This window comes from Trachemys scripta, chromosome 8, assembly GCF_013100865.1.
Source record: "Trachemys scripta elegans isolate TJP31775 chromosome 8, CAS_Tse_1.0, whole genome shotgun sequence".
NCBI lineage: Eukaryota > Metazoa > Chordata > Testudines > Emydidae > Trachemys > Trachemys scripta.
The window spans coordinates 91,765,812-91,779,721 of NC_048305.1; the positions used below are offsets into that span (position 1 = coordinate 91,765,812).

General features: G+C 36.8%; 1 protein-coding gene across 3 annotated transcripts in view; it reads right to left on the reverse strand.

Annotated features, from left to right (window-relative positions):
- Nucleotides 1–13,910, reverse strand: part of ALG6 (ALG6 alpha-1,3-glucosyltransferase) — a 42,552-nt gene that overhangs the window by 16,123 nt on the left and 12,519 nt on the right. For all 3 annotated transcript variants that reach the window (XM_034778177.1, XM_034778178.1, XM_034778179.1), the window contains exons 3-6: nt 11,582–11,666; nt 7,114–7,203; nt 6,013–6,101; nt 454–536 (exon numbers count right to left, since the gene is read on the reverse strand). In XM_034778177.1, the coding sequence (XP_034634068.1) occupies nt 454–536; nt 6,013–6,101; nt 7,114–7,203; nt 11,582–11,666 (347 nt within the window). The remainder of the gene's footprint in view (nt 1–453; nt 537–6,012; nt 6,102–7,113; nt 7,204–11,581; nt 11,667–13,910) is intronic.

Consider the following 13,910-nt stretch of genomic DNA (forward strand, 5'->3'; position numbering starts at 1 on the left):
ACCAGTGAGCATTAAAAACCCTGAGCATGGTGTCACTTTCACAACGCATTTCAGTTCTGCTGTCTAAAAAAGAAGTGTGCAAGACCCAAGGCTCTTCCTAGATTCCCCCATGTTACAGCACAAATCTTTTTTTTACTACCCAAGCAATAAATTTGACAAGAAGTGTAATTCAGTAGTTCATGGTTACTAAACTCCAGTGCACCTTGTTATTGTTATTGAAGGGCATTAAAATAATTGCTGTAAAGTAACTTCATGTTTTCTTACTGAAAAGTCTTTAATGAAAGATATACTGATTGGCGTCCATTTTATGTAAACAGAAAGCACTGTGTGGTTTTGTAACATTAATTAACTTTCTTTTCAGAGTTTTAAATTTATATTCCAGTTAATAACATTTTTATTCTCTCTCTCTCTCTCACACACACATACACACACACATGATAGACTTATACTTGCCTTTTTCTTAGTTGATGTTTCTTTTAAATAACAACAATACAAGATAACTGCAGGTATGTAAACCAGCAAATCAGCAATCAGAACTGAAAAACAGAAAGATTAACTATGCATAAGAATCTCCCCAAACAAGTATAGCTCATCACAATCCACTGAAATTACCTATTTCCATTTATAATTTGTCTCTGGATTGTCAATATGTGACTTTATTCTCCATTTTTCCCTTCCAACCTACATGGCTTGCATCTGATGTTTTGTGGAACCATGTAAGAAAAGGAAGGATTAAGTCTTACATGCACCTGCAAGATGGGTGCAATGCCTGCACATTGTTTAGCCCAAACAAAACCCACAAACTATATAGCCACATACATGAATGGGTAGCTCCAGTGGTCCACAAATTTTTAAATGTATATTTTGTATCTATCCCCTACAGTGGAAACCTATTTCCTCATCAAATTCATGTCTTCTGAACAGTTTCAGAGTAGCAGCCGTGTTAGTCTGTATCCGCAAAAAGAACAGGAGTACTTGTGGCACCTTAGAGACTAACAAATTTATTAGAGCATAAGCTTTCGTGGACTACAGCCCACTTCTTCGGATGCATACAGAGTGGAATAAATATTGAGGAGATATATATACACACATACAGAGAGCATAAACAGGTGGGAGTTGTCTTACAAAACTCTGAGAGGCCAATTAAGTATGAGAAAAAAAACTTTTGAAGTGATAATCAAGCTAGCCCAGTACAGACAGTTTGATAAGAAGTGTGAGAATACTTACAAGGGGAGATAGATTCAATGTTTGATATGCAAACTAGACACAATCAACTCAGGATTGAATAAGGACTGGGAATGGCTGAGTGTTTGAGAAACACTGTGTATTTTTGTATATTTTTACCTATTGTATAGGGTAAAAGTTTACCAGTGACCAGATTTCATGCTCCGCCGCAAATTTAATAGGGCCCTACTTCTTAGTCTGTGTATGAACCAGAAGTTGAACTTGTAAGGGAGACATGAATGTGTTGAAGTGAAAGGTGTACACTATTGTAAGTTACAGTTTAAAGCTAAAAGTCAACACAGAAGCAAAAAAGAAAAATGCAAATCCAAAGTGTTTCTTTCAATGGAGTAACGTGTTAAAGCAATATCACACTAGATACCAGTTGTCGTCAAATTGCCAAACAATTTGGAATTGGAAAAACACAAATCCAAAACCCATTACAACAGAAGACAGAAATCCTAGCTGATTATGTGTCAATGAAAATTAAAACATGCCAAAACTGGAAATTAAGAAGTCAATTGTCTCACTTCCGAGTGGTTTAAATCCACTGTTGTTCGTCATGTAAATCTCTCGGGTGGTCCAACGTTAAAAGCACAAGCCATGAAATTCGCAGATGACTTGGAAAACAGGGAGTTTAAAGCCAGCAATGTCTGGCTTGCATTGTTTAAGAAGAGGCACAACCTTGCCTTTTGTACAGGATGCGGTGAGAGTGGAGACATTAACCAAAGTGTGGTTTCAGACTGGAAGCAAAAATTACCTGAACTCATACAGGATTATCAACTATCTGAAATCTACAACATGAGTGAAATTGAACTGTTTTTTAAAGACAGCGGGAACAGCAAAACCCTCCTTGTCAAAGGTCAGCAATGTTCAAATGGGAAACATTCAAAGGAAAGAATCATCCTTGCTTTATGCACCAACATGAATGGAGATAAAGAAAAGCCCATACTGATCAGTAAATCCCAACGCCCACAATGCTCTGGCAAATTGAATATCAAGATATGAATTCAACAAAAAAGCATGAATAAACTCGGAGCTTTTTGAAAAATGATTACAAAGATTTGATCGCAAATTGCTACTACAGGGACATTAAATTCTGTTGTTTGTGGATAACACACCATGCCACTGCCCTGTTAAATATACAAACATTAAACTCTGCTTCTTTTCCCCAAACAGCACCTCCATGTTACAATCTATAAATGCTGAGGTTATTCAAACCCTAAAATGAGATCCCTCTTGCAGTAGTTAACATGTTGCTAAGTCTTTTTGGTGTGCTGATTGAGAAGACGTACCACATTGATGAGAAACAACTGAAGAAGTCACAGACTGGTCACAGCCTGCTAAAAACTCCTAGAAAATTTCAAGCCATGTGACGACTAACACAGTGACAAAAAAATTAATGATGATGATGAAGGGGATAGCAATGGTGCCTCTGAACTCCTGGAAAGAATCATTTCTGTGCCTGAAGCCAAGAATATGATTAAAGACATGAAAGCATTTGCCATTCTAAAGGGCAGCAACCGACTTTTAGAGCTGTTCAAAAATGCAGAAGTAGTAGTAGTAAACATGCTCCTATTGTCGCAGAGGCAGACAAGAATAAGTGAACTTTTTCAAATAAATACAGGCTACTGTAGAATGAAACCAGGACTTTTTGATAACACAGGTACCTCTAATTTTCTTTCGGCTTCAGTATAGAAAATAAGCACTTATATTAGTGTTCTGAATTTCCTCTTGAGTAACAAATACTGTACTACTGTATTAATAAACCCACCAAGAGATTTTAAATTCAGTACTGTATTGTATACTGTATGTAATGTTCATTTAAAAGACAATTAAAATTAAACATGAAATACTGGTAACAATTGTAGCCTTTCTGTACATCGTAAAAGTGCTCATTTTACAGCAAACCTTTGAAAAGAGACCACCTCTTACAAGCAACCACTTTTGCTAACTTCCATAAGTGGTCGCTCTTGGCAGGTTTTACTGTATCTCTTCCAAAATCAAAAAACATATACCTCACCTTGTTCTCACTACCTACTATTTACAGATAGTATAATTATCACATGAGAGAGGGGGGGAAAGTTTTAAACACACATGTCAATTTAATTCGTTTGGAATTACATCCACATGCACATACACATCATGATGTAAATAGCAACCTAAAACAGACATGACACATACAAAAAAGAGGAGATATGCCTTATGCAAATAAGTTGTACTAATTCATAAAGCATTCATATACTTGAAAGTACAAGCTAGTGGTACCACCTATAAGTTAGTTCAAACTTTGCATAGATGGAGGAAGGTTGGTGTTTTTGGAAGCATTTATTTACGATTACTTTACAACATCTGTATTGTACGATTAAAATGTCTCAGTATTTCTGTCATTATGGATAATACTTATTCTCACTTAATCTTCTTAATTCTTTTGTTTTTCCATACAGCCCTATATACAATTGGAAATATTTCTAAAAGTGACTCATTCTTCAAAACTTTTGCATCCCAAAATTTCCATTCGTATAAGTAAGAGTATATTTACAAATATTCTAGTAATATCTTGTTTGAGCCTTCTGATGAGAGGAAGCAAAATTGCAAAACAAGATATTCAAAGGAAATAAAGTTTAAAGAAAAACTGACTTTGAAGGATAGATTTCATTATTCTAAGGAAAGGAAGGTGTGAGACCAGCAGAATAAAGATCCCAGTTTTGTGTCTTGTTTCTCTAGAACACATTCAGGGCTGTTATAAAGAGGATGGTGGTCAGTTGTTCTCCATGTCCACTGAAAGTATGACAAGATGTAATGGGCTTAATCTGCTGCAAGGGACATTTAGGTTAGATATTAGAGGAAACTTTCTAACTGAAAGGTAGTTAAGTTATGGAACAGTTTTTAACAATGGGTTGGACAAACCTGTCAGGGTGGTCTAGGTTTGCTTGGTCCTGCCTTAGTGCAATGAGCTGGACTTGATGACCTTTCAAGGTCTCTTCTAGTCCAGCATTTCTGCGATTCTATTATTGAAGTGTTGGGACTTAACATTTCAAATATTGGGGTCTAAACTTTAAAAATTCACTGGTGATTTGGGGTGGTGAACCTGAGAGAACTTGAAGGGACCTATTTTTCAGAGTGCATGTCTCAGCACTTTCTGACAATCATACCCCTTTAAGATGTCTCATGTTCGGCACCAAGAAATTGAGACACCAAAAATCACTAGCCACTTTTGAAAATCTTGGCCTGTTTCTCTACAAAAACATAATTTGCATTGCTGCATATTTTTCAATTTAGAATGAACAAAGGATTGATCCTGCACTAAGGCCCTAATCCAGCAAAGCTCTTCGGCATGTGAACAGTCCACTAAATTCAATGCAATGACTCGTGCTTAGAGTTAAGAATCTGCTAAGTGCTTTCCTTGTTCTGGGGCCTTAGTGCTCAGCACCCTGAAGGAGCAAACCCAAAATGAGCAAGTCCACAGGGCTTACTCAGTCTGTGAAACATTATCAACTTGTCACTTCTTGGAGAAAATGTTTTCAAATGTATATGTTCAGAATTTAAAAGTATAACACCAATGGTCAACATTCAACTGTACGGAATTTTGTAATCCTGATGCACTAGTTTAATGGCTATGTTAAAAGAACGTATACCAGTTTTCTTAGTTTGTACATCAATATTTTGTCAAGCGTGTTGATTTGAACATTAATAAAGACCATTTCAAGGGTAATTTCATCCTAGTGATTTTTTTCTAAATATAATCAATTACTAGAAACCACACTGAAAGGTTTGTGGGCAACACAAGAAATGTCTATTGATGAACATCAGATTCTGCTCAATATAACCAGCAAATAAGGATACTCACCCGGCACAGTCATTTTATAGGACTCTGCACTGCCATGTGAAGCAAAAGGTATGACTAAACTTTAAAAAAATAATGGGGTGATTTGGCTGCCTTATGGCTACTGTCACATCACTGCTACCAGTATTCTCCACTTGCTAGACGCCACTGGCCCCATCAACAGCTGTCCCACTAACATGTCCATGAGAAGAAATGAAATTATTTGCTATTTTAATGGAGTCAGAATGTATTACATTACATTTTCATTATAGAGGCTGTTCAAAGGCCTGATATAGTCAGAAAAGTGATTTTGAGATTTTTAATCACACTGTTTAAAACACTTTGATTTTGCATGTTTTTGTTAACAGCTATTTAATTCCAGTGGCTGGTAAACATTTTGGAGAAAGGTTGTCTTTGTTATAAAGATTAAATACCTGCCCCTCCAATTAAGATATGAAAACTCACAGTAAATATCCTTGAAACCCCTAAGAGTTCCTTCTCCAGATTCATTAATGGCCAGTCTTGATACACTTGATAGTTTCAAGATAAAAACCAAGCAGAATTTAAAAAAATAAAACCTTCAGGCCTTTTTTAGATATCATAAAGAACTAGAAAGGTAGAAAATCCATTTTAAAAAATCCTTTGCACGTCACCTTTAAAATTTAAATTTGAGATCCAAATTGCTGGAAAGTATCCTTTTAAAGTCGTTACTAAAACCAGTGTAATTTAAAAATTCTGCCTTAAGTTTAACACTATCTGCTACTTTCACAAGTGTGAGCAGAACTGAAAAGACACAGAGGCTTAGTTAACAGTGCCAGACCTGCAATGCCCTCAGATCAGTCAGTTTTGCAGCAGAAATTGACCAAAAGAAAAAAAACAACAACAAGGGATGCCAAATTAAATGTGCTAAATTAGTGAGCTAGAAAAACGTAGATGATTATGTTAAGGAAATGCAATTTTTCTACCTGTTGCACGCATGAATAACTTATGTGGCTGACTCTCATACCCACGGGATGTGTGGAGAGCAATCCAATCGGGATTTATTAACTTTGCACTGTAAAACAAAGTATAGACACATCAAAATGTAGACAGTTCTCATTTCCCTTTACGTTCTCTTCAGCAATAAAAATGATATGCACAGGGGCATATTCAGAGGATTAAGATGAACGAGGCAAACTTTATCAAAAGCAATAGTGACCAGGGAAGGGGTTTCCTCACCACTAGACCAGTTTATTTTCTCGTATTTAGCTGCTAATCAGCAATACAAAAACTGAAAATAGTTATCTTGTGCTGATAAAGATTTAATTCTATTACTATCATTTAATCCTATTACCGTCATTCAGCACTTCTCAAACTGAAAGCTAACTTGTGATTTTTTTAAGTGTTAACAGAAAGTAGGCACAGTGCAGACAAATGTGAAGCAAACTTTCTCCACATAGCTCTGCCAGTGCATCTTAACCTGACCTGCAGCACCCTTTTTCTGTCTGCCCCTGATCAGAACACTCCAGTTTTCTAAAAGCTGTTCTAATACTAGTTAAAGACCATACAGGAAGAACATCCCAATAACAGAATTATATTTACAGGGTATCACGTAGGATCCACTCATCAAATGCCGCTTGGGCTCTCAATACAAGATTAATTTTCCATTTGCTGTAAACAATCTCTGACGTGCCTTCCTAGGTACATCGCTGATCCTAAATGACTTATTCAGGAAGCTATAACTATGACCCATCAGCTAAAATGTAATCTGCACCCACTGGAGGCACTGGAATACAAGAGAAACTGATCCTGCAGTCCCGTTGTAGGCAAAGCCCCCAACTGATTTCAATGTGGAACAAATGCAGGATCAGGTTTGAAGCAAGAGGGTTGAAGTAATAACGCCACATCTATTCTATTATTTCTATGGCTCCATAATTGCACATAATAAGTGAACTATGCCAAAGAGGTAAATCCCTGCCATTTGTTTTGTTCCTCTCCTCTGGGAGGAGGGGGAGAATGCATTTGTTTTTTCTTTCATTCTCCACTAATAGCAAACATTTAAAATAATCCTAAAATGATTAACTTACACATAAGCACACAAGAGACTGTGATAAGCAGTAAGGGGTGGATAATCAAGGCCCCAGTATTGCAGATTATTGTCACTGGTATTGAAGTACCTGAAAAACAAAAGAAAACTTAAAAATGGATCTAGGATTCCAGCACTGTAACTTCATATCAGCCTAAAGAGTTTGCACATTAAGTCAACTGTGTCTCTCTACCATATAGTCAAACATTCATAGGAACTAAATATTGCCCATTGGGATTTTTGTTTTGTTTTTACTAGAAATAAACACTAAAACAAAACCAACAAAGGATTCAGTATACATTTGCTGGCAACTGTGAAGACTGTAAGAAGCTGTTAGAAATGTTGGCTCCACACCCAACTAAGCATATTCATTGAGGAATAAAATTCCTTTACGTGGAGCCAAGTTGGAGGGATCTAGAGCTTACTGAGACATAGGATGCTTGTACAAAATGAGCTCCCCACATCCACCAAAGCCCACTGTCATAACTATAAAGGGAAGGGTAACAGCCCTCCTGTGTACAATACTATAAAATCCCTCTTGGCCAGAGACTCCAAAATCCTTTTACCAGTAAAGGGTTAAGAAGCTCAGGTAACCTGGCTGACACCTGACCCAAAGAACCAATAAGGGGACAACATACTTTCAAATCCTGGTGGGGGGAAGGCTTTTGTTTGTGCTCTTTGTTTTGGTGGTTGTTCGCTCTTGGGACTAAGAGGGACCAGACATCAATCCATGCTCTCCAAATCTTTCTGAACAAGTCACTCATATTTCAAACTTGTAAGTACAGCCAGGCAAGGCGTGTTAGTTTTATCTTTGTTTTCTCAACTTGTAAATGTACCTTTTGCTAGAGTGTTTACCTCTGTTTGCTGTAACTTTCCACCTAAGGCTAGAGGGGGTTCCTCTGGGCTCTTTAAGTTTGATTACCCTGTAAAGTTATTTTCCATCTTGATTTTACAGAGATGATTTTTACCTTTCTTTCTTGAATTAAAAGCCTTCTTTTTAAGAACCTGATTGATTTTTCCTTGTTCTAAGATCCAAGGGGATTGATCTGGACTCACCAGGAATTGGTGGGGGGGAAATAATTAATTCCTCCTTGTTTTAAGATCCAAGGGGTTTTGGATTAGTGTTCACCAGGGAATTGGTGAAAGAGTCTCTCAAGGCTACCCAGGGAAGGGACTTAGCACATTGGGAGTGGTGGCAGCAAAAGCAGATCTAACCTGGTAGAGAAGCTTAGAGGTTTTCATGCAGGTCCCTACATCTGTACCCTAAAGTTCAGACTGAGGAAGGAACCTTGACACCCACAATTCCTGATTTGACAGGATCATCCCCAACTCCATCCACAGTCATGAATTACATTTTTCAGATCCAGGAGCTATTCCAGCAGAAGCTGAAATAGAAAGTTTGCCCAACCACAAAAAGGGAACACAGACTTAGCAGAGCTCAAAAAAAGAGGTAGTTTTTAAAGAGTATTGATTTGACCTCAGCTATAGGGAGGTTTCCCTTATATTAAGGTTCTCAATTTCTATTCTTTGGACTTAGGTAGCCCATTTATACCTTTAGAGGACTCTTCAGCTCACCCGTTTTGTTCCTGACTGGAGACAGGAAAACCTTCCTCCTTCATAAAGATGTCTGCAGCCACCTTTCACATGCTTTGTGAACCTTACTGAATTCACAGATTGCACAACTGTCATATTTAGCTCCATGATGGGCAAAGTCACAGATCAGTAGAAGGCTCAATAACCTGCAGAGCCAAAGCCAGCAAAACGTCTGCAGACAAGTAGCCACAGAGCCAATTAATTATTTAAACAGATCCTATAAAGGAAATGTATATGTTTTCTTCAGTACAATACCCAATGTTTGCATATACAGACATATGTACTAGTTTGTTAACATATAGTGCCTAAATCTCATTAAATAATCAGGTGCAGCACTCTACTTCACTTCTTTCACTGATGAGCCCCAGCATGATATAGGTGCGAAGAAACCTTTTTGTGACCAAGACTGCTTCTCCCGACACATACACTTTGCAATGTCCATTTTTCGTGACATCACAATTGGTTACTTTGGAAGAAAACATTGTGTCCCCAACGCTGGACTGTGTCATCACTGAGTGAAACAAGGAGGTAAAGAGCTTACACAGAACTACTGTAAGGAAGAGTCCACCTTCTCTGATCCACATGCTGGATTTTGGGTCCAGTTCTGCTTTCTTCCACACAAGGAAATCTTAGGGACATCAATAGGTGTTCCTCACACAGAGGCAGAGAGTAATACCCTAGTCTTGAGTTGCTGTTAAAGTCTGAGGGCAGACTCTTGCCTTTCATCATCAGTGACAGGAATGAGCAAGTGACAAATGAAGTGGGATTTTGATAAGATATTGCGTTTTGTGAAACATGACAGCAACTGTTGGAGAAATTTGAACCTTGTACCCCATACTTTTAGGTTAAAAAGTATAAAATAAGCAACTGGGGCAGACAGACATACAAGAACATATATACACACAAACTGGAGTTTCATACAGAGGGAGATCACACTCACATCTGTGTAATTCTACCAGTATGTAGAAGAAACAAAGGCCTAAAGGAAATTTAACAGCAGATATAACTGAGTTAGCAAAGTAATACCTTCTAAATAGCTGACACAAAGTCATGAACCTGGATCAGATATGTCAGCAATAACCACTTCACCTAGTTCTACCTCAGAAAGAAAACTCTGGAGGATAATATGTGAGGGTACACAAGGAAAGGGTTTTCCTGCCTACAATTCTGCTTTGTCAATGTTTCTGTGGAAGGCTGGCAGCCGTTAGAATTTAGCCACATCTTCCAGATGAAAGGAGGAAGGTTTAATTCAAGGAACATAAAAGTTATAAAAATAAGACATCGACTCTTTAAATCTCAGAATGAAACAGACTGACTAGTCTTTTATAATTGCCAAGGGGCAAGTTCTTGGCTTTTCCAGTCTACCCACTCCAATGCAGCCAATTTTTGACATTTATTACAGTAAATGATATTTCTTGAATTCCTTATGAGCTGCCTGGAGAATCTTATGAACAATTGATGATAAATCGTATTTCTTTAAGCTGCATCTTTGCTTCTTCTCCTAACAGTCAAGATTTCTCATGCCAAGACAGCTCAGATCTTTCACATGGATTTTAATATTCTGCAATTTACTAGTAAGCTTCCCAGTTACTTTGTGTATTTTACTCTTATCCTTCCCTAAACTTGTATTTCAATGGGAAAACAGTACATGTATCAGCGGATACTTAGCAAGAGGTAACAATTGCCACTTTTTTAATTAGTAATGCAAGAAGACAGGATGTCATTAACGTAGCCTTGGGAAAATATGCATGTGTTCTAAAGAAAGACAGGAAAAAAGACAAAGATTTAAATTCTAGCCTCTGGCTCAGAGAAATCTCATGCTAGGAAACTATATACAAATCATACTGAAGTTTACTGCAGCAATTTTTTAAATATACTTTGTTTCTGAACAAAAGGAATAAACATGGAACACAGCAAAATTACATGTACATGCATATCTAATATTAAATTAGGATTTAAGTCTATGAAAATATGAAGAGATATTTTAGGAGCTTGGCAACTTCAGAGAATGTCTCCCTATAGCTAAGCAAAACAAATTTATATTGCAACTCATTTGTTGCTGCACGGACAATTCTACTAGATAGCAAACTTAAATGAGTGCTACCAAAATTACTCAGATTCTTAACCTTTGTAGTTTAACTATTCTTGTACAAGTTGGAGTGTAGCAACCTTCCATAGTGGACATGTCCATCCTATCCAAAACAAGGCTTAATCTTCCAAGGCTCAGCCATTGAACATACAAGTTGAGATACTAGTCTTCTGGTGTCCCAAAAAATTAATACAAGTGGGCTGTCTTCGCAAGGGTGCAGATTCCAGAGGTATGATATTCTTAATAATTCTAACAATTGTTAATTACTTACTAACAACAAACACCGCCATAATACATAAAGCTATGAGCCAGATACTGTAAAACATACACTTTCTGAAATACTATCAGTACCCAAGGGCCTGTTCTGTTTAACAGAAAACCCTCATTCAACAGATACCAAAGACTGTATATTTTAAACTAGAAGATTATGGTCTCCTGTAGTTCCAATGGCAGTTGCTCATATTATTACTTTTACACAGGATGAGCTAAGACATAGCACATTCTTTGTATTTTTAGTGCATTCTCAGACTATTGCTTGTCAAACTTTTTTGTTTTGTATACAAAAATCTAACAAATCAAATTTAAGTTCTGAACACTTGCACATTTATTAAGCAAAAATAATGGAATCTCAGTCTAAGAATAGGGAGAGGCAGGTTGTTTAGAGTAATTCAGAGAATGGTAAAAAGCTTTTGAATAGATTTAAAAATCTCAAGTCTTACTTTTATGCACCTTAAAGTTGAATTTTTTCATTACACATCGTAGCCTGAAATTTAAAAGTGATACATACCATTGCTTGATGGGTAGATTGTAAGTAACTTCTTGCCAATGCCTCTGAGCTTCATAGTCTCCATACATAGGTGGTTTTCCTGCACCTAAGAAAGCAAGAGATGGCAAAAAGGGCTTACGAATTTATTTTTTGTTTCTGACACTGCTTTTCGTCCAAGAATGCATCTGGAAATTAATATCATACTTGTTCTGGGTACATTGCTATTATTAGTATCTAAAATTGGGACAGAATGAATAATGGATCATGTTTCCTAAAAAAAACATACATATGTAACATAGAACAAGTATTGTTACAAAGTATTGTCTTTTGGTCTTACGAATATTTCTGAGATGAGCAGTTATCAACTTATACAATTTTCAAGAAACAGATACAGTAGCCTGACCATTTTATAAAGTCATTGGTAATGTTATCAAGTATAGCATGAAAAGTGTTGCATTTTCACAGAAATAAGACCATGTAGGATTACTGAATTCTTATACATTTGTTGTGTGTGAATATGCCTACTACTTTTTCTGAAAGTAAATGAGTTGCCTTTCTCCTTCGTACAAATTGCCCTTCCCCCATAGTTCTTAACAGAGACTTAACATTGTAAGCAGTTTACGTATTTCTAATGTACGATGTAATATCATTCTATTAAAATGGCCCCATATATGGAGTGGGTTGAGAGGAAGAATTCATTTTTACAAAGCTTTCTGAATTATCAGACTGTCTATGCTCCATTTTTGTTTACCAGAATCTTTTTTTCCCACATCTTTCAATTGAATGATTGTTATGTAGTAGTTCTGAGTGATGACCAATGTCAAAGGAAGCGTCTTACACACATACACCATTTACAAGGCTCTCGGGAAGTTAGTTCAGTATGCCATGAAAAATCTTTATCAATGCAGTCTTCATAGGTTTGTTCACAAACAAGTTCCTCAAAGTGGTCTAACTGTGGTAGCCCCACATTATGCAGCCACTGTATACATACTATTCGCTGCCTTTATCTTGTGATTACCTATTGAGAACAGAAACCAGGCAGACAGTTTCTTCCACTGAGATATTGACTCTAACCTCATGGAGATTGAAGAGTTTCTTTTACATATAGGAAATCCATCTATAATTCTTTCACATGATCTATGTTTATGGGATTCACACAAGCACAGATATATGTGATTTGTTTGTGGTCACACAAAGAGAATACATTATTTCTATAAGAGACGTTCAGATAAAAGGATCCCAAACAGGTCAGGTCATCTGGGAGTAAAAGCCTCATCAATGCCCACCCTGGAATGATAAATCTATTGGACAGAAAGAATCTGTCACAGAATTTACTAAATATAAGGAATGTTATTAACCAGATTTTTCTAACCTTCTCAAGATTTTTGTGGATTTACAGGAATTTTATCACCATTTCCTTCCAAAAGAGGTGAAGAAAGAGAATTAGATCATATATTCAGCTATCTGGTGAATTAAATAATTTGCTAGCTCAGGAATTGGTACTCACATTTTGTAAATACCAGCATGCTCTAAAGCCAGCCCAGAAAAACAAGTCAACTATACCTAAGGGATCTTTATTCAAGAAAGGCAAAAGGAATCCTACTACAGTAATTAATGCACCTTTCTGAAGTTGGCAGCAGATATATGGCCAACTAGGATTCAGAATGTACGAAAAATATATTGTTGTTCACATGCATTCCAATTTTCCATTCTTATAAGAAATGCACCAGATACTAGATACAGGTACTTTAAATCAACCCTTGCTTTGTTCAGTTTTATTGCTGCCTGGAAGTTTGAGATTTCAAGGGCCTAATTCTGCCTTCAGGTACATGCAGTTGGCTTCTACTCACTTAATGGCAGCTTTGCAAATGTATCAGAAGACAAAATCTGGTCCTTAGACTCTAAATGTACTATAAACTACTCTTCCTGATTAATTGTCTAAAACCAACTAGCCTTGACCATGCTGCCTTGGATGGTGACCTTCACTGCCATACATTAGTTATTTGTCCTCTCCCAAACATAACCCTAACTCAACAAGGTTAGTGTTGTCTCAAAAAGGCATAACAGGACAAGCAACAAGATAAATAAAATAATGTAGCAACAGAACACTAGTATAGTTAATGGGAGTGGAAATAACCTCCTTGTGTCTGGTCACTGATGCCACACGATTCTGAACTATCCTGAATCAGCATTAATAGCACGGTCTGCTTCAGAGAACAACAAACAACTACTTTTAATCTCTTGATCAAGTGTGTGATCTCACTGAGCAATAGTGACAAAGCAAAGTAAAGGGACTCCATCATCCTGAAAATTACATTCCTTAAAAACATCTATTTTTTCCAAAGTACTT